Below are 23,528 nucleotides of genomic sequence, written 5' to 3' on the forward strand. Positions count from 1 at the left end.
TTGAAGGTAGCTCTAAGGCCGCCTTCCATGAGATCCCAGTGTCAGAGAGATAAGGATAATGGAAGCTCATCCTCTCTCGGGCATTTTCTCCTAGGTAGTGTTGTCATAGCCTTCGCCAACTCCTCTGCGATGAAGGGGGTCAATAGGAAGGTCCAAAGTGTAGGAGGAACTACCTCTCTTGTATACCACAAAACCTACTCACGTGCATCCATCACCTATGAAGATATGGGAGCACTTATGAGAGACAAGAGCTGAAGAAATATGTGGCAATGGCTCTCACATGGGAGGGTCTATAACAACGGATCCATCCTAGACTTCCAACTTGTGGTTACCATCTCTTTGCCTATGTGGGCTTGCAATCTGAAAAAATCCCTAGTAACCCTATCTTCCATCTCTGCATCCAAAAGGAGGATTTGGCATGGTATTTATACTCCACCCTCTGCTCCTCTATGGATTTGGGCTCTATACAAGTAGCAACCAACTGACCCTCAATCCACAAGCTATCCAGTGCCCTCTCCTAAAGCCATTGTAAGGAAGCTAGGCCTTGATAAATTCTCCTCTCTTGCTCTTGGAAGCTAGTCAATTTGCTCTTCACTACCTCATGTAATAAACTACTAATCTCTCCAAGGCCTACATCCAAGGTGTCTGTAGGGTTGCTAATGCTCTCAAGTAAAAATCTAGCCTCTCCCAAATCTCCTCTATCCTACTTCCCCAGAGTCCTTGATGAGGCTATCAGTGATCCAGGTGCTCAAATGTGTGTCCTACCTCCACAGGAAAAGAATAATCAGTGCATGATCGAAAAAAGTAGTGCCTATTAAAATACCAATCATGCTACCATGACTACAAGCCCACTCATATACATAGGACCGATCTAATCTAGATAGGTCATAGCTGATACTCCTCTTATCAGATCTCGAGAAGCATAGACTTCAAGGGCTACATCTAAACTTTGGTAAATGACAAGGCTCCTACCCCCTAAGATCCAAAATCAACTCTTCCCAAGCCAAGTACCCTATACCATAAACTATAGCCATGCCACTGCCAAGTCTATCCATTGTCAAATCTAGCATGATAAAGTCCCCACCACCCATACACTAGTAATCCACTTGATAAGGGACTACTGAACTATACTCTAGAAGGTGGCCGTGTTATAGTTGCAGCATTCGGCATATATACCTTAAGAAACCTCACCTAGTCCTCTCCAATCCTGATGGTGGTAACCCACTGAGCTTGTCTAGTGACAATAGTGCCCAACCCACTGCCAGAAATAGCTGTCATCATTGATAGAAATGCATACTCCACCCTATGTGCGGGAGGGGCCAAAAGAATGGGGCCAGAAGGTGTGACTCTTGCCCTGTAGAATCTTCCTCATAGCTTGGGTACGCCCCTCTTAAATATGGTGCTCCTGAATAAAGAGAATGTCAATGGGTCTACTAGTTGCTCCTCTATGAAGCTCCTCTCTACTAAGGTACCTTCGAAAGCACTGTGGACCCCCCAAACCCTGAGTGTTCCATGAGACAATCCACAGAACTAAGATCTATGGGAGTCAAAATTGTCAGAACTACCCTCCACTCAAAGAGCCTTGGGCATGGGTTTTGATAGAGAGACTCAGACACCTATGAGTCCTAGGGTAAAAACATGCCAAATGAGCACGAACCTTGGTGGAGCCAGTTTGTTCGAGCCCTAGAATTTTTATACTTTGGACTCCACCTATCATAATGCAGGCATCTATAGGAGAGGGGAAGGGGTACGTACTACCACTAAAACATAAAGAAACACAAAAGGAAGCATCTCCAGGGCAGGAGGACACCAACCACTAAAACATAAAGAAACACAAAAAGAAGCATCTCTAGGCAGGAGGACACCAACCTGGCAACCACCCAACTCCATTTGAGCCAAGGGTGAGAGGTGGGTAAGCACATCAGTGATATGCAGATTATGAAAATGGTGTGAGAGATCTATTGCCTACCATGAATATAGTGGTATCAAACACTAACTCCATGCTCCAATCTATCCCTAGCACTACTACACTCAAGGGAAAGGAGAAAATCATCACGCCACTCTTTGGGGTAAAAGGCTTGGAGTAAGGTAACACCACACATATATGAATGGGAGACACCATCTCCTAGAATATACTATTTACTTTGACGGGAAGGCATTGGAAGAAGCTGTAGCAACTGGCTACCCCAGCACCCTAGGGGAGCCAGCTGGAAGCTCTCAAGGCCACACACGGTTGATGGGGATCTCTATTGGCTTTGCAAAATGATGGATCAAATAGCGGACTGAGCTAGCCAACTGCCTCCCTCTAAGTTAGGCATAGCCAGAGTGTGGTAGGAATGCTCCAAAGAGGCAGAAAGGGAGGGGGGAGGGGGTTCCGATGAAGTTAGAGAAGAGGGAGCTGTAGGGGGGAAAGCCGAAGTAGAAGGTGGGGGTGGGGGGAGGAGGGGGAGATGATGGAGGATGTGTAAGGGCTGAAGGGTTTGCCTCTATGAGAGGGGGGAGGCAGGGGCTATGAGGGCCCATTGAAGGCTCTGAAGGGTCAGATAGCCTTGCAAGAATTTGAATACCTAGTGAGGGGTAGGGAGTCACGAGACAATGATCTCCAAATAGGGGGGATAGAGGCGGGTTCCCCAAGGGTATTGGGGGGAGGAGAGGGCCATCAATCTTGGGACTGCTGAGATAAATGCGCGTATAATAGTTCTCTGACACAACAATATCCTCCTGTGCCTTGCTAGCTTGGGGCGCCACCTTGTCGCGTCGATTTGATCTAGAAGTTTGCCAATGGTTTTACCTCAGGCCAATGGTCTGCCACTCTCCTGCATTGAGATCAACTGAGATCGGGTCTCATTGCTTTGGTTCCTAGGGGATCGGCATCCGCTTTGGTTCCTCGGGGATCGGCATCCCTCCCACCCCCTAAGGAGGATCTGACATGGGAACGAGGGGGAGGACCACTAGTGGCACCATCCTAGATCGATGGCACGTACAAGCTCTAGCAAGGTGTCCCATTTTGGCTTAGTAGATGTGAAACATTGGCTTGGGAGGCCAGGGTACTTAACTCTCTACAAAATAGGGTCCCCCTAGAAGCAAGGAAGCGATATGGCATGAGGCATGACTCTAGAGAGTCTATGCCGATACGTAGGGATAGAATCCAGGGCCATCCAAACAAGAACCAAAGTGGTGGTGGGGGAATTCCATCACTCTCCTGATAGCACCACCTATCACCAAGAGGAGAGGAAGCTATTCCTTCTTCCTGAGGCTTGGAAAGTAGACTATCACGGGAAAGCCTAATGAGACACCAAAGGGTCTTGAAGCTATGCTACCACCTCGTAAAGAAGGCATGGGTCATATGTAGTGCGATGGGGTTAGCTATAGGGGGTGATGATAAAAACGTGGAGCAATGGTAGGGGCTAAGGCGAGGGAGGGAGATGAAAGAAGGGTGGGGAGGCGGAAGAGATGGTGAAGGCGAGGGAGGGACAAGGGGGGATGCACTAGCATGGGTAGCAGATGCACAATGTGGGGAGGCTCCAACAGGTCATTCATTGCAAATGGAGTTTCTATTGTTGAGATCAATCTTATATAAGTTTAAGAAATGAAATCACGTCATTGGTAGCACTGTTGTTGATTACTCTTAGGTATAATATTTTATATTATAAAGGGCCCATTTTCAACCCCACTCCTTACATAATGCTAATGGCAAGATATCTTTAACATCTCTTTCTAGGATGCTCTATATATTTCTCACTAGAATTGAGAAAAAAGAAATATTTTAGTGCCCTTTCTCCCCACTAGCTCTTCCCAACTTTTGAAAAGCTCTATGTACCTAAAGTCAAGAATCAAGATTTGTGGATAAGGTTTAAGTGTTGTTGCGTACGCTACATCCCATTTTAAAATGAAAACCCCATAACGAGTTGTTGTTTTCTTTACATGTAATAGAATAACTAATTGAAATTTTATTTTTGACTTCTTTTTAGTGAATGTGCACCTTATATAAATCTACAAAACGACAAATAATCATTTATCACTCTACCATTTTCTAAAAGCTAGTTCTTCTTAATCTAAAAAAGAAGAGAAGCAAAACCACTTTAAAAAATCAATGTTGACAAAATAGACCTACACCAATGGCTAGGAACTTGCTTTGGAAAGAATTATCAAGTAATTTTAGCATTAAATTAGAGCATCACACAGTGTTTGTGCACCTCAAAGATGTGTACAAGGGGTGAACACGATTAGAGAAACAATATGAATTTTATTTAGAACATAAATTCTATAAAAGGAGAGATGAAAAACACTCAATCTTCCTATGAGAGGCAAGGGCCTAATTTAGTGCCATTAAAGATGACTATGAGACATACTTATATTATTTTGATGTGTCTTATGTTGGGAATGTTTCTATAATACATCGAATACATGGAAGTTCAATGATTGTGTATCGTGAAGATCATGAAGCGTGGAGTAAAGGAGAGATGGAAAAACAATGAATGTTGATATGAGAGGCAAGGGCCTAATTTATTGCCATTAAAGATGAGTACAAGACATACTGATATTAGTTTTATGTGTCTATTGTCGGGAATGCTTCTATAATACATTGAATACATGGAAGTTCAATGATTGTGTATTGTAAAAATCCTGAAGCGTGGAGTAAAACTTCCCACTGCTCTTTGGTTCTTTCTTTTCCACTTGTGGTGTGAGCTAACATCACCATGTCTAGTGCCATTCTCAAATTGTTGAAAGGATGCTCTTTCTTATTATAGGTGGTTTCCAACACTGCATCCATGATGATGACTTTTCCACTTTTTGGCAAGGCCCTGTGACAGTTCTCAAGGATCTTGATGCAATCCTCATCATCCCAATCATGGAGTACCCACTAGCATCATCAACATTATAATGAGAAAAGAGGACTTTGGAAGAGGCATTTGTAAATTTTAAGAAAAACCTCTATGGCATTTATAAATATGTTTAGAAGGGTGTGGAACATTTCAACCCATTAAGATAAGGAGGTCTTAGGTTAAAAACTTCATGTAGGCCTTCCTTTGAAAGTAAAAATTTCAGGGAAAAGAATCAGCGCAATCAATTTTGTTTCTACACCAGTAAGTAATAGGCTTACTTTTATGAAGATGGCGTCTCCTGATGGTATGCTTTGGAACATGTCACCACCAACATGCTCTACTCCTGCATCAAAAGGGAATGAACGTTCATTTCAACACGCGCACATCTATATCTATATATAGAAGAGAGAGAGAGAGAGAGAGAGAGAGAGAGAGAGAGAGAGAGAGAGAGAGAGACCTGGATGGATGGGTGCTGCGGCCACAACATGAGGCAGGTCGTAGTTGATGGCTTTGATGGAGGGGTAGCGGGCCACGATGCGGGATGCGGCTGCTCCTATGCCACCGCCAACGTCTACGAGCGTGTGAACGTCCCCAAATCCGTGGTAGTATCGGAGGAGAGCCTCCAGAGAGACGTGGGTGCTGCAGGCCATGGCGGCATTCAGGAGGCGGCTGAACTCCGGCTGTGCGTTGGCGAGGGCCCACACGTCCATGCCGTGGGCCTTGTCAAAAGGCGCCGTACCGTGCACGATGCTCTCCGAGAGGTGTTGCCAAGGAGCTTGCGCTCATAGATGACCCGACTTTTTCAAGGTAAAACCATAAACAAGAACTTCCACATCCTCCATGCTTAGGCTATCCACGAGTTGACTATGATTTACTTTCTTTCCCTTTTTATAATATTTTCCTGATAATGCATCATCTCCATTGACCTTGTACCATTGGACCTCAATTGAGCTTACTTTTCCATTTTCCTCAAGGACTTTAAGTACCTTTGCCAACCAAAAAGAACATCTGCTTTCATCATCTGTTGCTAACACTGCAATCATTGCACCTACACTGAGCTCCTCAATATTTCCTTCCCACATTTCCTTCTCTTGAAGCTATCGTTGACTAGTCCTTCTAGCACCAACATACGCTTTGCAAGTCTCCCCATGCACCCATGTTTGTAATTCTTCAGGCAATTCTGTTTGTTGATTTGGCATTTGAATATTATCATTACGGTCTTCAAGTTCTTGTACCCTCCAAAGAAAGGGCTCCAGATTCATCAGTGATCTTGAATTGCTTTGAACTTCCTCAATCAAGATTTCTTGCTCATGAAAAAATGTATTCCACCATCCAAGTGAGCAAGTTGGAAAATACACGTGCTAATTGTATGGTCTCTTTAATTTGTATCAAACATTGCTGAGAATTGATGGCTCGCTTTTCTTTTTGAGCTTTTGCTGCTTCAATGCTTGATGCCAAAAGCATTTTTACTACCTGAAGAATTTGTCGTTCTTGGGACACTTAGTAAAAACTTCAAACCATCTTGAGGATGCCATGCCTCTGAGTTAGAGTACTTCTTACACCACAAACGTGTTTCAGCTTCTTTTTCTTTTATTTTTAATTGATGTTGGAAACTATGGTCATTAAGCTGAGCGAATGCAGGGCTTGCAAAATCTCCACCTATTGTTGTTGCAAACTCTCTAAATTTCTGTATTCTGTTGTTGAGCACGTTTTAAAGCAAACAAGTTTTCACGTTCTTGCTTAATTTTTCTGAATCCAAGTGTCCTCAGGTAGTTTTTTTTACAACAATACACCCTACATGCCTCTCTCAATGCATTTTGCGATGCAAAAACTTATCTTTTCTTCTCAAGGGAGCGGTTATCTCCACACGAATAGACTGAACTAATGATGGAGAAACTGGAATATCGATATCAGAATTTGATAAATTAGAAAATAGTGGGCTTGTAAGATCATCATCACTGATAGATTGGCTCAGACTTTTAGGAGTGAGTACGGATACAGGCACTTGAAAAGAGCAAAACAAGCTTGAGAGAGAATTTTGTTGCCCTACCATGACTAGGAACTTCAAACCTCTAAGTTTCTCTAAAAACAATGGTCTAAGCTACAAAGTGAAGTGTAATCTCAAATCCAAATAACTTACTTTTAATGGTTGGATTCAAAAATAATAATATTAATTTAAATATTATTATTTAAATTGTGGAAACCATACAAAGTAGCATCGAAATTGCACATTTATCAAATGAGACCATGATATCAACCTGTATAATGAACACAACACAAATAGGCATAAGCATAGAATATATTAATCTACTTTGCAAGCAAAGCATTATCCAAATCAAGCAAGGGACATTCAATATTGAATAGCTTTTCAGTTGGAGTTGAGGGACTTCTGTAAGGTCTGATCAACCTCTGATCAACCATGGAAGCAAAGGATAGCCACCATCAACAACAATGTACTCTCTTATGAAGAAAGAACCCTACACATACTTTGGACCACACAAAATATGAGCACTATTGACACAAGAGTAGAATGCAGAGTGCTTCAGTAGTCTGGTGTCATTAACAGCTCCTAGGTAGCTAGCAAAAACATCTAGGTATCGCTTCAGATCAGTGTCCAGAGTCATGAGATATCAGGACCAGAGATGCTTGGGATTATACTTGCTTGAGCTACATCATCATAGAGAGGGTGTTCTAAGGGAGAGAGTCTCAGAGAGAGAGACACTTTGCAGAGGCAAATCACAGACTTCTTTAGACTAGAGACTTCTTTAGACTAGAGAGGGTGTTCTAAGGGAGAGAGTCTCAGAGAGAGAGAGACACTTTGCAGAGGCAAATCACTGAGTAGTCAAACGAGCAAGCACTGCAGCACAGCTGGTTCCAGAGCTCAGCCACACTAGAGGCACATTGATTGGCTGGGCCATAGAGCTTGGACGATGCAAACATCCGAGGGTGAGAGGACCATCTCATCATCAACGGAGACTACAGCAAAGGATCAAGACTATATAGCATGGCATGGGAGACGTCCAGTTAGAGCACTCTTCACTATGGAGACTACTGTAAAGGTCTCATAGGTTATTTTGCCTTTTTAGGATGTTAATATATCATTTCATTCTCTCTCTCTCTCTCTCTCTCTCTCTCTCTCTCTCTCTCACACACACACACACACACACACATAGTGAAGCTTATCTCCCTCTCTCTCTCTCTCTCTCTCTCTCTCTCACACACACACACACACACACATTGACACACACACACATTGTGAAGCTTATAACTCTCTCTCTCTCTCTCTCTCTCTCTCTCTCTCTCACACACACACACACACACACACACACACACACACACACAATGAAGCATATAACTCTCTCTCTCTCTCTCTCTCTCTCTGACACACAGTTGTGGACACAAAGAGTGGAGCATGTACCTTTCTGCGCGTTAGAGCTTTTTCCTTTGTGCTGCATCTATGCTGTCATGGTTCTCGACGTCTCAGTTTTGTTTGCTCATACGCTTTTGAAATAGCAATGCGACCTTTAGCTACATTAGCGGGGCAAATTTCGAACCTGCCCACCGAGCTGGGGATACGTGGGCAGTGTGGCTAGATCACAGGACAATGCGACCAGGCCCTAACCTTAATCATTCAGTTCCAATCGTCCAGCTCTGATCGCCTAATCTCCGATCATTCCAGTTGAGATTGCTCAAATTCCCAATCATGATTGTTCAATTTTCGATTTTTGCGATCGCCAGTGTCTAATCATCAAGATCGCGATCGTGCATCTTTCAATTTTGTTGCACCCAATGCCCCGATTGCCAGGATTGCGAGATCATTCAGCGCAGATCACGATTGCCTAATCTCTGATTTTTTATTGTTGTCTTTTATATCATCCAAGACCGATCCTGCACATCAAGATCGTCCAATTGTGATCGTCGTAATTCCATTGCCGATTTAAAGCACTTACCACGTGGTAGATTGTTTGACTTCCTAGAGAATCATCCTCCTGCATTTTCTGGTACAAGGTGAGAGCATGCCGTGACTCACCTTGTTTAATATACCCTACAATGAGCCCTCCTCTGACTCCTCCTCCTCTCCTCCTCCCCTCCTCTGACTCCTACTCCTCCCCTCCCCTCCCCTCCCCTCCCTTGACTCTTCCTTTGACCCCTCTTCCCTGTCAACAATCCGATTGTCGTTAATTTGATTGGATTCCAAAGAGAAAAAAAAATAACAAAAGGAAAAAAACCTCAATTGCATTACCACGTGGCAGATTGTTTGACTTCCTAATCGACTATCTGTCAACAATCCGATTGTCATTAATCTGATTGGATTCCAAAGAGTGAAAAAAACCACCAAAGGAAAAAAAACTCAATTGATTACGCAGAAGTATTTTACATGTTTTTCCTTTCCTTTTTGAGTTATTATTTTCTTGTCAAAATCTAGAAAAATACATCATAGAAAGACCATAAAAATTTCATAAAAAACTCAAAAACTAGAAAATCATAAAAGGAACTTTCACAAGCAACTTTGGCATTGGATTAAGTGCTTATGCATTGGCGATCAAGCTCAATCATGCCCAGTCATATTCTAATCTAGTCTTTGAATACGAGACTACGTCTCATGCACCGACGTTAGGGAGTAGTACTAGACTTCTAGTGGAATTGACTTCCCTTAGTATGCCATACACGAGTTTGGGAAGAAGATCAAGAATCCTTCACCATGAAAGAGACTAGATCAGTAGTACAAACCCTGTAGAGCTTCCATGGAGCCCGATGAACATCACGCATTCATGGGTGAATCATCAAGAAGGGCTGAGAGAGCTTAAGAAGCTCATATGATGAGAGAAATAAGAATAATTAGCGACATGGTGGGGGAATATTGGGGAACAGGTTTGTATGCAAAACCTTTATGCCTATAGTGTTATGGATATCATGAAATCACAAAGATTCCCATCTACATTGGCCATAATAGGGTGCTCTTGGAGCAATGGTTACTTTTGGCTATGCCAAGACATGAACCACAACTCTTAGAAAACCCAAAGTTGTGGCATTTCTTTACACGAGACATGATGAGTAAACACTCCAAATGTGAGACATATTCTTCATGAGAGGAGTTTTAGAGATAATCAAGGTAACATAGGCCTATACGAAGATGCGCAAGGCAACCTATTTAGTATTGTTAACACACAAAGGGATGAGCATTGGGAACCCCAAATTTAAAAATAAATCATTAGTTAAAAGGTGTTATCATCCAACTAGTGACCAAATGGCATGTGAATGAGGATGGTAACACATACATCCTCAGAGCAGTGGATGAAGTGAGAGGGACATAAATGTAGGTAGGGGGAGCTTTCCCATCCAATGTAGACTTGGAATATAGGACTTCGAGGCCAAGTGAATTGGAGACTTCTCCTAAGGAGACCACTTCAAGATCAAAAAACCTTGCTCGGGACAATTCATTGTATTCAACAAGGGAAACAAACCACAATCTCAAAGTTTAGGTGAGGCTTCCCTCCATGCTTCCAATAAGGGAGGAATATCTAACCTCCATGGAAGAGAGAACTGCTAAGCAAAAAAACCGGCCTAGAGAAAGAACAAGAACTAAAACCCTAAACGAGCTAGTCATATTGTTCAGAGGTTTCAATGTAGATATTAAGCCTCAGTAGTACCCTGACACTAGTAGATAATGATAATGGAGAAGAAGATGGGAAACCCATAAGGCATGCACAAGAAGTTGTTGAGGCCCAAGAAGCACTTAAAAATCCATACAAATTTCTTGGATCATGGCGATCCGAGTCTTGGGACGATCCCACTTTCCTGGAAATTTAACATCTTTATTCATCAATCTCACTCCTGAAATCGGTGATCCATCGTTCTGAATCCACAATTTAAGTCAAATTCAAATCAACGATTCAAGGGTCATGCCATCATATTAAATCAACGATCCAACTAGAAGTTAAATCGATGATCCAAGTGCCATATCATCATCAATCATTGGTGATTCAAGTCAAAGCCTAATCAGCAACTCAATTCAAGTCCATGGTGCCATAGCATTGTAAATCACAATCTAATTTCTTCAATTGCGTGATTTTTAACAAAGAAACATGATCTATCACATCGTTATCCAAATCGCGTGATTCTAATCATGCACATTAGGGTCATTCAATTATGATTATTCAATACCTATGATTCCTTGCTGGAGTGCAAAAACATTCTTGACTTGAACACCATGTGGTATCACCACCTCTATTCCTAAGAAATACCATAACTCACTCAAATTCTCCATCTCAAATTTCTACTTTAAAATCACCCTGACATTATGTCAGCATCACTATCACCAGTGTGATAATCAAGTCATCCACACAAATGACTAATAGCATTACCCTTTATTTGTCTTTTTCACATAAAATGAAAAATTTGCATTAGACATCTGAAATCCAACGGTAACAAGATACTCCTCGTTCTTGTTCGACCACGCTCTCAGTGCTTGCTCCAAGCTATACAAGGCTTTGCATAACCTACACACAAAATCTAGGTATCCATCACTCTCATAACCTAGTGGTGGTTGTATCATGTATACTTCTTCTTTACATCCATCTGATGTAAAGAAGAAGACATCTCTCATGGTTATTTCCATTCTCACAAAGCGATTTGACTATGTCATCAGAGTCAATGCCATAGGTCGTAGACACATAACCCCTTGGTAACCAATATTTCCTTATACCTACTCATTGATCCATTTGAGTTATGCTTGACCTTATACACCCACGTGACATCCAATTGCCTTCTTTTCCTTAGGCAAAGGCACTAACTCCCATGTTGCATTTGCATCCAATGATGCTGCCATCTGCTCATCCATGGCATCTTCCCATTTTTATTTTTGAGTGCCTACTCAAAATAAGTGGACTCCAACTCTTGTATTACTTTAACCATGTAAGTATAATGATGGGCAATATATCATACCTTAACTTGTCAAGAGGGTATCTAACACTCATAGACTTGCATATACCTAAATCTCACTGTAAGGTGTCCTCAAAATAGTCTTGTTTCTCCTTGCACCAGGAGTAACCACACCGCTGCCAAAATGCCAATCTCCTCATCAAGTCTTTGTTGGAGCCACTAGAGTCAGCATTCATATATGAGTGACTTGCTGTTGCAGATCAGTCATAATAGATCAAGCACAAAAGGTGGATCTATCTTTTCCTTCTCTTTGCATGATACATGTGTACTTACATATGTCCTCAACCTATCCCTGACCATGAATTAACACTAGATCCATTGTCTAGAGGACTCTCTAGATCCGGTGATTGTTTTTGTATATATGGGGTATAATCATTACATCTTTTGTTACCTTCATAGGTGCATATACAAGCTACTCATCTCATCAAAGATAACATCTCTGTGCTTACTTGCATTTCATAAGTGGTAGGGTTATAACATCTATAATCTTTTTGCTCCAAAGCATAACCAACAAAGATGTATTTCTTTGCCTTTGGATCTAACTTTGTTCTTACTTCATATTAACCATAATGGTTAATACTCAAATCACGGCGGTTACACTTCTTAAAATTCATTTTTATGCAAAACCGTGCTAAGTGCTTCATGTAAAAAGATATGGGATGATCAAGCTTATGACATGTGTAATGCCGGCCATGAATAACAAAGCCTAGGTATACATAGAGCTAGAGAACCATTTTTGGCCCCCCAATTGTTAATGGGCGATTGGCCATTGTAAAAAGGGAGCTCATGTATATAAGTGACTTATGAAATATGAAAAGAATCTAATCCCATTATCACAATGAAGTTTTCTACTTCTTCAGGTTACTCTTTTGTCGCTATGGTGATAAGCTAATGTGTTGATGCATGCTTGCTTGCTCGATTGTGAGTGTGTGCTTGTAGGTGATGCTTCCTTTCTTCCCTCTTCTTTTTCTTCTTCTTGGTCTCTCTCTCACTCTTGCACACATGAAGGCATTGAGAGAGGAGTTGAGCTCTCCATAGCTCCTCCTCTCATTTCTCCCTACCTAGCTCAAGGAAAAGCTCCACTTGGGTGACACAAGTGGTGATGAAGTGAGCCCCTAGCGGCTTTACATTGAGGAATCAACCCCCTTAGGGTTGGCTAAGTGCATGTTCCCAAACCGACCCTTGCATCTTCTCTCTTGTCTTCTCATCTTTCTCTCTTATGCAAGGAGAATTCTCATTGAGGTCAACATCTTTAGTGCCATTGCCGGGGATAGCACTTAGCTTAGTGTCCTTCACAATCTCTTCCTAAGCTAGAGTTTTGTCTTGCTCAGATGGTTCTTTGTAGCATTAGGTAGCTTAGGACAAGCCTAAGCTACACATAAGAAGAAAACCTTTAAAAATCATCACTGAGGGAGAGAAATCAAGGAAAAACTAGGAAAAAATTGGGCACAACTCATTCTTAGGTTGCATCTCTGAGAAGTGAACATTCACTTCACAAAGGTACGACTGTACCTTCTTTAGCCATGCCTGTTCACTTTCACTTTGAGAATCTCTCCAAATCTATCTCATAAATTAGAGTAATGGGCTTTAAAAGAGCACAAATATGCATTAAAAGAGCATAAATGTGGTCCAACTAAATCTATCGGGAGAATATTTGGAGGTGGATGTCAGAAGATATGCCATTTTGACATAGTTAAAACACCCGCTTGCTGTTGTCAGTCTGTGAGTGTACGTCCGTACCTTCATAGACAAATGTCTATTCCTCCATGAGTTATTCGGTCATACCTTCACAAGCCCATGACTGTTTCCCCCCATTAGCAAACGTCCTTTTCTAACACAAGCCACGGTCGTTCACTCCTGAAATTGAATGATCGTTTCTCTATGGAAGAATGCCATTCTTCTTTCTAGCCACGACCGCACCTTTTTGAAGCATGAACAACCATTCCTCAGCAAGGGAATGCTCATTCTTGTTTCCAACCCATGACCATTTCTACATTAGGAGAACGTCCATTCCTTTGTGAGAACGAATGATCGTTCCTTACTTCGAGAAGGTAAAATTTCCCTATTCGAGAGTGTGACTCAACACAATCACTCAACACATTTATACACCTAGGCTCGGGGAAATTGGTGCGAAACAACCCCTTATTTGATGACGTTGAACCCTCCTACGTAAAATCTCTTGCTAGATCTGATCCTTCGGTTTAACACCGTGGAGTCAAATAGTGTTGGTCTTTGATAGCACCAATGAAGCTAAGAACATTCAAGCATGGGATAAACCACCCCTACATCTCCATCCATGGAAGCCATATCTCCATACAAGCTCCCCTACTGTATCCGCGCATTAAAGTATCCTAAGAAGAGGACTTTTCCTTATTGTAAGAACTATGTAAAAATCTCAAAATAATGCTGCATAACGAATCTCCTCTCTCTCTCTCTCTCTCTCTCTCTCTCTCTCTCTCTCTCTCTCTTTGTCAATTTACGTGCAAATTCTAACCACTCTGGTGGAAAGTAGCATACTGCATATATGTATCACTCCCAAGCTAGGAATGGCTAATCGCATCCATATAAAGTGGGCATCCTGATCTGGTGACTATCCACTATGAATATCTATCTCAAAAGGGGCCAAAATAAGCATGGCATTCCTCCTGAACCACACACCCCTCGAGTGTCTATTCTCTAACTTGCTCCAGCTTAGGTATCCCTCCTTCCTAAACCTCGCAACTTGCCAATGGGGGGTACCTCGTCGCAACCTGCCAATGGGGGGTTTCTTTCCTCTAAAGGCGGATTCCCATGTATAACCACCACCTTAGGTAGCCCTCTCTTGGGGATTTGATGTGTTTCATGTAATATATAATATCTATTTATGTATAAATCTATGTAAATCTTTGTTCATGTCAAGAACCCTCTTTACAAGGATCCACAACTAAAAACTATTGCACAACCTCTTCCAGAAATATGAGAGAACGTGCAGTGAGAGGCCCTGGGACTGCCCGTGTCTTGATGTTGGCTGGAGTTCCCTTAACCTCTAGCATCTGAATCATACGGCATAACCATGTAGTGTATGTAAAAAAGGGGGTACCAAGAGTCTTCTCCCTATCCTTTGGATCATGCCATGTTCACTCCCCTGAGTCCCATTAGAGGCTTGAGACACCAGCCCTTGTGTTGAAATATATGATGTACAAGTGATAAAGTGTGAGAGAAAGAGGTCATGGAGGTGTGAACACACTCAAATAAAGTGGACATGTGGGTGAAAAAGGGATCTAGGGTTGGCTTAACCCTAGCCCTTGGTGAACCCTATATAAAGGGAAGGAGGCTTCACTTTTTGTAACACAAGTAACACAACACTTGAAGGTGAAGGCTAAGCCAACTTTGGAGTGGCTAAAATAGAAGGTAATATAGAAGCTTTCTATACATCTTGTGTTCTTTCTCTCTCTCATATATGCTACTCTATCTTGCCATTAACTATTGCTTCCATTGTGCATACTCCCCATTATTTTGACATGGTATCAGAGCCTTGCAAAGGCTAAGTTTCCCTTCAATCCCCTTTTTTTTCTCTCTCACTATCATAAGCCATTCACATCCTCATCAAGAAGGACGGTGGTAGAAGAAGGTGAGAAGCAAAAAGGCGTCAAGAAGGAAGACAACAAAAGAGCTTCATCAAGAGGAGATTCTCATCATCAAATTCAAGATCTTCAGAAAGTGAAGAAAACCAGGAAATCGAAGAAGAGGAAAAAGAAAAAGAAATTGCAAGCAAATTGGTAAATCTTTGATTTTTTTCATTTAAAAAAATTCATCCTTTTTTCCGTGGATGCTTCTATTTGGAGCCTTGGAGATCTGAAGAAGAAGCATTGGAGAGCTTCTTTGCATGGCTTTGGAAGAGCAAAAGGCCCTGCTGCTAGCTGGTAAGATCCACGTCAACAACAAAGTGGAGGACAAAGTGCAAGAAAAAAAAAAAACGCAGCCATCGCCATTCGTCCTTGCGTTTTTCCGTTGCCGCCAAGTTTTCCGTCCGGCCATCCAGTGGCTGCGTTTGTGTTCTGTGCACAGTGCGGGTGCTTTTGATTAAGCAACACCTTGATAAATAGCATGTGTGGCATCCTCTTCAGCGACTGTAGCCACGTTGCCTCAACGCAGCCGGTAAACAAAACGGACGTCCATCTCATGCAGCGTACAGCAAAACGCAGGTCGCGTTTTTTCAACCAATCAAAAACGCCATTTTCAAAGGTTCGTTAACGAAATGTAGCCGCCGTCCGACCGTCTCAAAAGCTGTGTCGCCATCCGTCGCTTCTGACTGTCCCCGTCCATTCAACAGCAGCAACTTGGCAAGCAAACAACAGCCCTTCAACGGCTACAATAGACGGCCTCTGCAAACGGAATCATCGCGGCCATCATCGCAGCAACGCACAGTTGCGTTTTGAAGAAGAAAGAAAAAAAAAGCTATTTTTCAAAGGTTACAAACCTTTGTTTTTTTTAAGGCTTTTTTTTAAAGAAAAAAAAACCCCTTCTTCTAAAGATTCCTTTAAACCTTTCTATAAGGTTCTTTTAAACCTTTGGCTCTACAGTTTTTCAACCAAGCACTTAAAGGGTTCTTTCTCTCATTTCTTTCAAGCTCGAGGCAAGCGGAGGAATAAATTTTTTGTGTCGTTCTCACTTGGAAAATGCAAGGCATTCACAATTTTTGAAACCAAGCAAAATTCTACGCATCAAGCATGAAATCCGATCCTAAATTTTTTTGATGAACTCATATACTATGGAAGTCATCTATCGTATTATAATGGAGTTAGACACTACCCTTGTGTTAATAAACAAGTGGTAAGACCTCTCCTAAATCAATGTCCACATTGGTGTATGTATTTATGCATCATGATGAAGTGGAAGGTGGAAGCAAGAAGCATATTGAGAAGCACATGCATAAGCTATTGAAACATGGATGGCATCCTTGTGTTAGTCTATGTGGCAACTGGACTAAGGAAGCTAGCATGATTGGAAGGAGACATGTACGCATAAAGCGTGTCTACCATGAGAAAGGATTGGAGAAGCACAAAGATGCAACCAATGAAGCCAATGTAATGAAGAATGGTACATCCAAATCCAACTTATAGATTGTATTTTGTAAGAAGATGGTTTCATCAAAGCGAAGGAGCAACAAGGGTGGTGTACGAAACCACTATGGAAGAGATGGTACCAAAGATGTTACTAAGGTTGAGGGAAAATTTGGAAGTTCCTCACATGATAAGAAACTCTTCTAGTTGAGGAGTAGAAGCATGCTTACTAGAATTGGGAGTGAACCACATTTCTCTATAACTTATCACTTTTGTAAAAGCCTAATTTATAAAGGCCACCTACCTTGTCACCTATCCTATGGTTGAGAGGGGGTCTTTTGTTCTTGTATGTCCAATGCTCACCTTGCTCCATGTTTGGCATTGTCCCATGGTGGTGGCATTGAGAGGGGGTATTGAAATATATGATGTACAAGTGATAAAGGGTGAGAGAAAGAGGTCATGGAGGTGTGATCACACTCAACTAACGTGGGCATGTGGGTGGAAAAGGGATCTAGGGTTGGCCCAACCCTAGCCCTTGGTAAACCCTATATAAAGGGCAGGAGGCTTCACTTTTTGTAACACAAGTAACACAACACTTGAGGGTGAAGGTTAAGCCAACTTTGGAGTGGCTGAAATAGAAGGTAATATAGAAGCTTTCTATACATCTTGTGTTCTTGCTCTCTCTCATATATGTTGCTCTATCTTGCCATCAACTATTGCTTCCATTGTGCATACTCCCCATTATTTTGACACCTTGCAAATCCATAAATGCTAGAGTCTCTCTCTTGCCACCTTGGCTGGTGGTAGAGGGTCAATCTATCACTCATGTGTATGAAAACCAATCACCCTCACCCTCTTCAAGGTGCATCCCCTGAAATCCTCCAAGGGGGCCTTGACTCTCTCGAGTCTTCCATGAGGTCTAATAGAGAAGGTAAGGTGGAGCTCTCCTGATGAGACACCAAAGGGTCGGACATTGGGTCGAAGCTATGCTACCACCTCGCAAAGAAGGCATGGGTCATACATAGTGCGATGGGGCTCAGCTATAGGGGGTGAGGATAAAAACGTGGAGCAATGGCAGGGGCTAAGGCGAGGGAGGGAGATGAAAGAGAAGGAGGGTGGGGACTAAGATAGGTGCAGACGGGCCATTGCACGGCAACAATGTGGTGGGGGAGCAAGTGGGAGATGAGGGTGGGGAGGCGGAAGAGATGGTGAAGGCGAGGGAGGGACAAGGGGGGATGCACTAGCATGGGTAGGAAATGCACAGTGTGGGGAGGCTCCAACAGGTCGTTCGTTGGTTGCAAATGGAGTTTCTATTGTTGAGATCAATCTTATATAAGTTTAAGAAATGAAATCACATCATTGGTAGCACTTTTGTTGATTACTCTTAGGTATAATATTTTATATTATAAAGGGCCCATTTTCAGCCCCACTCCTTAAATAATGCTAATGGCAAGATATCTTTAACATCTCTTTCTTAGGATGCTCTCTATATTTCTCACTAGAATTGAGAAAAAAGAAATATTTTAGTGCCCTTTCTCGCCACTAGCTCTTCCTAGCTTTTGAAAAGCTCTATGTACCTAAAGTCAAGATTTGTGGATAAGGTTTAAGTGTTGTTGCGTACGCTACATCCCATTTAAAAATGAAAACCCCATAACGAGTTGTTGTTTTCTTTACATGTAATTGAATAACTAATTGAAAATTTATTTTTGACTTCTTTTTAGTGAATGTGCACTTTACATAAATCTACAAAAAACGACAAATAATCATTTATCACTCTACCATTTTCTAAAAGCTAGTTCTTCTTAATCTAAAAAAGAAGAGAAGCAAAACCACTTTAAAAAATCAATGTTGACAAAATAGACCTACACCAATGGCTAGGAACTTGATTTGGAAAGAATTATCAAGCAATTTTAGCATTAAATTAGAGCATCACATGTGTTTGTGCACCTTAAAGATGTGTACAAGGGGTGAACACGATTAGAGAAACAATATGAATCAATCATATAACTTTATTTAGAACATAAATTCTATAAAAGGAGAGATGAAAAACACTCAATCTTCCTATGAGAGGCAAGGGCCTAATTTAGTGCCATTAAAGATGACTATGAGACATACTCATATTATTTTGATGTGTCTTATGTTGGGAATGCTTCTATAATACATCGAATACATGGAAGTTCAATGATTGTGTATCGTGAAGATCATGAAGCGTGGAGTAAAGGAGAGATGAAAAAACAATCAATGTTGATATGAGAGGCAAGGGCCTAATTTATTGCCATTAAAGATGAGTACAAGACATACTAATATTAGTTTTATGTGTCTATTGGGGTCGGGAATGCTTCTATAATACATTGAATACATGGAAGTTCAATGATTGTGTATTGTAAAAATCCTGAAGCATGGAGTAAAACTTCCCATTGCTCTTTGGTTCTTTCTTTTCCACTTGTGGTGTGAGCTAACATCACCATGTCTAGTGCCATTCTCAGATTGTTGAAAGGATGCTCTCTCTTATTATAGGTGGTTTCCAACACTGCATCCATGATGATGACTTTTCCACTTTTTGGCAAGGCCCTGTGACAGTTCTCAAGGATCTTGATGCAATCCTCATCATCCCAATCATGGAGTACCCACTAGCATCATCAACATTATAATGAGAAAAGAGGACTTTGGAAGAGGCATTTGTAAATTTTAAGAAAAAACTCTATGGCATTTATAAATATGTTTAGAAGGGTGTGGAACATTTCAACCCATTAAGATAAGGAGGTCTTAGGTTAAAAACTTCATGTAGGCCTTCCTTTGAAAGTAAAAATTTCAGGGAAAAGAATCAGCGCAATCAATTTTGTTTCTACACGAGTAAGTAATAGGCTTACTTTTATGAAGATGGCGTCTCCTGATGGTATGCTTTGGAACATGTCACCACCAACATGCTCTACTCCTGCATCAAAAGGGACTGAACGTTCATTTCAACACGCGCACATCTATATCTATATATAGAAAGAGAGAGAGAGAGAGAGAGAGAGAGAGAGAGAGACCTGGATGGATGGGTGCTGCGGCCACAACATGAGGCAGGTCGTAGTTGATGGCTTTGATGGAGGGGTAGCGGGCCACGATGCGGGATGCGGCTGCTCCTATGCCACCGCCAACGTCTACGAGCGTGTGAACGTCCCCAAATCCGTGGTAGTATCGGAGGAGAGCCTCCAGAGAGACGTGGGTGCTGCAGGCCATGGCGGCATTCAGGAGGCGGCTGAACTCCGGCTGTGCGTTGGCGAGGGCCCACACGTCCATGCCGTGGGCCTTGTCAAAAGGCGCCGTACCGTGCACGATGCTCTCCGAGAGGTGTTGCCAAGGAGCTTGCGCGGCGGAGCTCGTCTCGAAAAGCAAGAAGGGATGCAAAGAAGAAACAGCAGCTCCGCCAGCAGTGGTGCCAGCGTGGAGCAGCCACTTGGACACGGGAGTCAGGCAGTACTTGGCCGGCGGCTGCTGTGATGCGTGGGCGGAATCCACGTGGACGCCAAAGACCCCGTTGGCGCACAAGAATCTCATCATCCTCTCGAGGAGTTGGGCTGCGGCTGCTGCATGGCGTGGCGCTTGTTGGAGCCTCTCTACGATCTGCAGAGAGCTGAGGGGTTCCCCTTGTTCAGCGAGGATGTCAGGTATCCCAAGCTCGCAGGCAGCCTTGGCTACCATGGAGGGGACAAAACCAAGGGTGAGACCCCATGCTTGCACGCATGCTTCCCACTCCGCCTCCTCCGCCTCCTCGCCGCCCACCAACCTAGACGAGTCAGCCATAGGCCTACAGACTTCAAACTTCAAAGGCAGCCTTGGCAATTTCAAAACCAAGAGTGCGAGTCGCGGTGTTTTTTTAAGTAACCCCATTTTATATATCACATTACCTCACTAGGCCACAACATGTTCACATCTATCAAAAACGAATCTTCCTATCTTTAATCCGTTCTCCGAACCCTGATGCCTCTCCTTTTCAATATATAATATAAAGGTCATCTTCTTTGTCACTCTCTTGTATTTGAGCCATAAAAAATACTCTTAAACTGATGCTTTGATTCCGAATCTCCAAGTGTTCAATGATAAAAATCTAGCAGCCCAATATAAAAACTCGCTACCGCAAATTCTTATGGGTTTATCATTTTACAAACTTTTGATCCAAAAGGCCTCACATTTTGTAGGTTTTTGAAATTGTGAGAAAAAACAAAACTTACTAGTAAAATGAGAATCATCCATTATATATAGCTTGTAGGAATCATTTGCTTTGACCATGATGTTTAGCACCAATTATTTATACAATGACAAGAAACAAAGCAAACATGTGTTATCAATGATGGTTCAAAGCTAGGGCCATTTTGAAATGTGGAAAGGTTATATGTTCGGGCAAAATTTTAAGGTGAAAGCCCTTCAATTATGCACTCATCAACAAGATCCATATTAGGTGGAGGTGTGCAATCAATCACATTTGCAACTAGGATCTCTCTTAGCACATCAAAAAATACACTTAAAAATGATATTTTTTTTTACATGCATTCTCCCTATAAAACGTTATTATTGACAGGCATGTCTACCCCTTGTTGTGTAGCTAGCCCATTTCATGTAACTAAAAAAATCAAGCGTGTCTACTTGTGGTGTAGCTAGCACTTCTCATGTAACCACCTTGCACTCCATGGAATAATTTATTATCAAAATAGCAAGTGATGTGAGGTGATGTTGGGAGGAAGGGAGAGGTGTATGCGACCCTCAAATGATTATATGAGTTGCATAAGTCATAGACTATGGCTCAAAGTTCAAAGGGACCCCAAACATGGAGGAATATGTGGAATGGTGAGTCCATGTGTGGAGGCCAAAAGTAGGTGCCTAGAAGAAGGTGGGAAAGAGGCCAAGTGGATGCTCACTTAAGGAAGATGTTATTCAAATCTATCAAAGATTAGGGAGAGCTTAATCAAGCTTATGGGCCAACATTAGTGGCTAATGGAGATGTACTTAAGCTTATAAAAAGCTACTCTATCTAATGGATTAGTATGTTAGTTTTTTTGCTAAACCTCTTATCATTATGCTCTAATTTTTTCATTAACATTATGATTAGTCTTAAACTCTTTTCTTGCATCTCTTATATGTCAAGATGTTAAGGTTAATCCATTTCTACAAATGCCACTGTGATATACGATGAGAAGAGCCACATAGATAGAAGCAACCCCCTCCACACAAGAGACGGCAACGACTTCCACAAATGCGTCTCCAACAGCTAGCATTATAAAAAGACAAGGTTTATTAAAACCTTAGGGGTTTAAAGGTGTGAAAACCCCAAAAGGGGTGCTTCACATGGAGATCAAAAGCTTTGTTTTCATCTACAATCTTCATTGGATTCCACATTGCAATGGTCTACAACAACTTGGGCATCAAGAACATCTACATTATTAAAACCTTAGGGTTTTGAAGGTGTAAAAGCCCTAAAATAGGGGTGTTTTACATGGAGATCAAAATCTTTGTGTTCATTTACAAATCTTCATAATATGAAAAGATAATCTTATTTTCCCTTTAAATTACTATGTTTGTCACACTCTTGTAACCGCACCATAAAAGTTTACTCTAAAAACATTTATGCTAAAGTGATGCTTTGATTCCAAGTGTTCAATGAAAAAAGAAATATCAACACATAAAAACATCCAATGATAAAAATTTATAGGTTATCTTCAACTTTTGTGCCAAAAGGTGGGAAAAAGTAAAACTTATAGGTAACACAATCATGCAAGTCCATTGTACATAGTTTTCTAGAAACTTTCACTTTGACCATCATGTAAATCACCAATTATTTATACAATCACAAGAAGAAATATAGACATGTGTTATAAATGATGGTTGAAAACTAGGGCCATTTTGAAATGTGGAAAGGGGGAACTACGTTTGGACAAAATTGTAAGGAAAAAACTCTTCATTTATACACTCAACATGAACCATATATATATGGAGGGTGTGACCGATATTAGGTGCAAGTGAAAAATCAATTAGTCCCTAAACTAGGATTTGTGGGCTGGGATATCTCTTAGCATAAAAAAATACACTAAGACAATGGTATTTTACATGTATTTTCCCTGTAAAACTTTATTATTACTGGGCACATCTACCCCTTGTGTGGTGTAGCTAGAATATTTCATGTAACCATAAGAATCAAGCTTTTCTACACCTTGTGGTGTAGCTAAGAAGTTTTCATGTAATCACGCACTCCATGGCATAATTTATGTGACTAGCACACCTACATGAATGTAGCACTTTTCATGTGACCACTTTATATCGCCCCCATGACCTTACTCCACACTACACCTTGTGGTGTAGCTAGAAATTTTTATGTAGCCCCACTTTATATCATTCATGACCTCATTATACAATATGTTCACATCTACCATCTTACATCCACCAACCATTAAATAACCTTCATGTCTCTAGTTCTTTCTCCTCTTGATGACTCTCCTTTTTTAATATATGAAAAGGTAATCTTGTTTTCCCTCCATCATTATGTTCATTAAAGTCTTGTAACATCCATCCATTTAAAAGTACAACTAAACCATAAATAATACAACCCATTTTAAAAAATGCTAAAATATCTCAAAAAACACTATTTTTAAAACCAAAAAGAGCATGAGCTCCTAAAAAGCTCAAAAAAACTGTTAAAAAGTGTAAGTTTTACACTTCAATACTTTGAAAGATGATAGAG

The 23,528-nt window shown here is 41.4% G+C and overlaps 2 protein-coding genes across 2 annotated transcripts; both read right to left on the reverse strand.

Moving 5' to 3' along the window:
- Positions 1–4,461: 4,461 nt before the first annotated feature.
- On the reverse strand, positions 4,462–5,869 carry LOC147636700 ((R,S)-reticuline 7-O-methyltransferase-like). The gene is made up of 4 exons (XM_086800950.1): positions 5,833–5,869; positions 5,284–5,601; positions 5,105–5,169; positions 4,462–4,864 (listed from the first exon to the last, which is right to left on the reverse strand). Exons 1-4 carry the CDS (start codon positions 5,867–5,869, stop codon positions 4,550–4,552), a joined length of 735 nt encoding a protein of 244 aa, XP_086657076.1. The 3' UTR covers positions 4,462–4,549.
- A 13,181-nt stretch (positions 5,870–19,050) lies between these two features.
- Positions 19,051–20,667, reverse strand: LOC147636701 ((R,S)-reticuline 7-O-methyltransferase-like). The gene is made up of 3 exons (XM_086799829.1): positions 19,843–20,667; positions 19,681–19,745; positions 19,051–19,440 (listed from the first exon to the last, which is right to left on the reverse strand). Exons 1-3 carry the CDS (start codon positions 20,597–20,599, stop codon positions 19,123–19,125), a joined length of 1,140 nt encoding a protein of 379 aa, XP_086655955.1. The 5' UTR covers positions 20,600–20,667; the 3' UTR covers positions 19,051–19,122.
- Between the last annotated feature and the right edge of the window lie 2,861 nt (positions 20,668–23,528).

The sequence above is a fragment of the Cibotium barometz genome, chromosome 7 (genome assembly GCF_041138505.1).
Source record: "Cibotium barometz isolate CiBa-2024 chromosome 7, ASM4113850v1, whole genome shotgun sequence".
In the NCBI taxonomy this organism is placed as follows: Eukaryota; Viridiplantae; Streptophyta; class Polypodiopsida; order Cyatheales; family Cibotiaceae; genus Cibotium; species Cibotium barometz.

What these genes read in the sequence shown, in the direction of transcription:
- LOC147636700 (XM_086800950.1), bottom strand. Translation starts at nt 5,869, where the DNA reads ATGATTGCAGTGTTAGCAACAGATGATGAAAGCAGAT. An exon ending in AACAGATGATGAAAGCAGAT is followed by an intron (nt 5,602 to 5,832) that starts GTTCTTTTTGGT and finishes TATGAGCGCAAG; the next exon opens with CTCCTTGGCAACACCTCTCG. An exon ending in GAGACGCCATCTTCATAAAA is followed by an intron (nt 4,865 to 5,104) that starts GTAAGCCTATTA and finishes TGATGATGCTAG; the next exon opens with TGGGTACTCCATGATTGGGA.
- LOC147636701 (XM_086799829.1), bottom strand. Translation starts at nt 20,599, where the DNA reads ATGGCTGACTCGTCTAGGTTGGTGGGCGGCGAGGAGGCGGAGGAGGCG. An exon ending in CGCAGCACCCATCCATCCAG is followed by an intron (nt 19,746 to 19,842) that starts GTCTCTCTCTCT and finishes CTTTTGATGCAG; the next exon opens with GAGTAGAGCATGTTGGTGGT. An exon ending in GAGACGCCATCTTCATAAAA is followed by an intron (nt 19,441 to 19,680) that starts GTAAGCCTATTA and finishes TGATGATGCTAG; the next exon opens with TGGGTACTCCATGATTGGGA.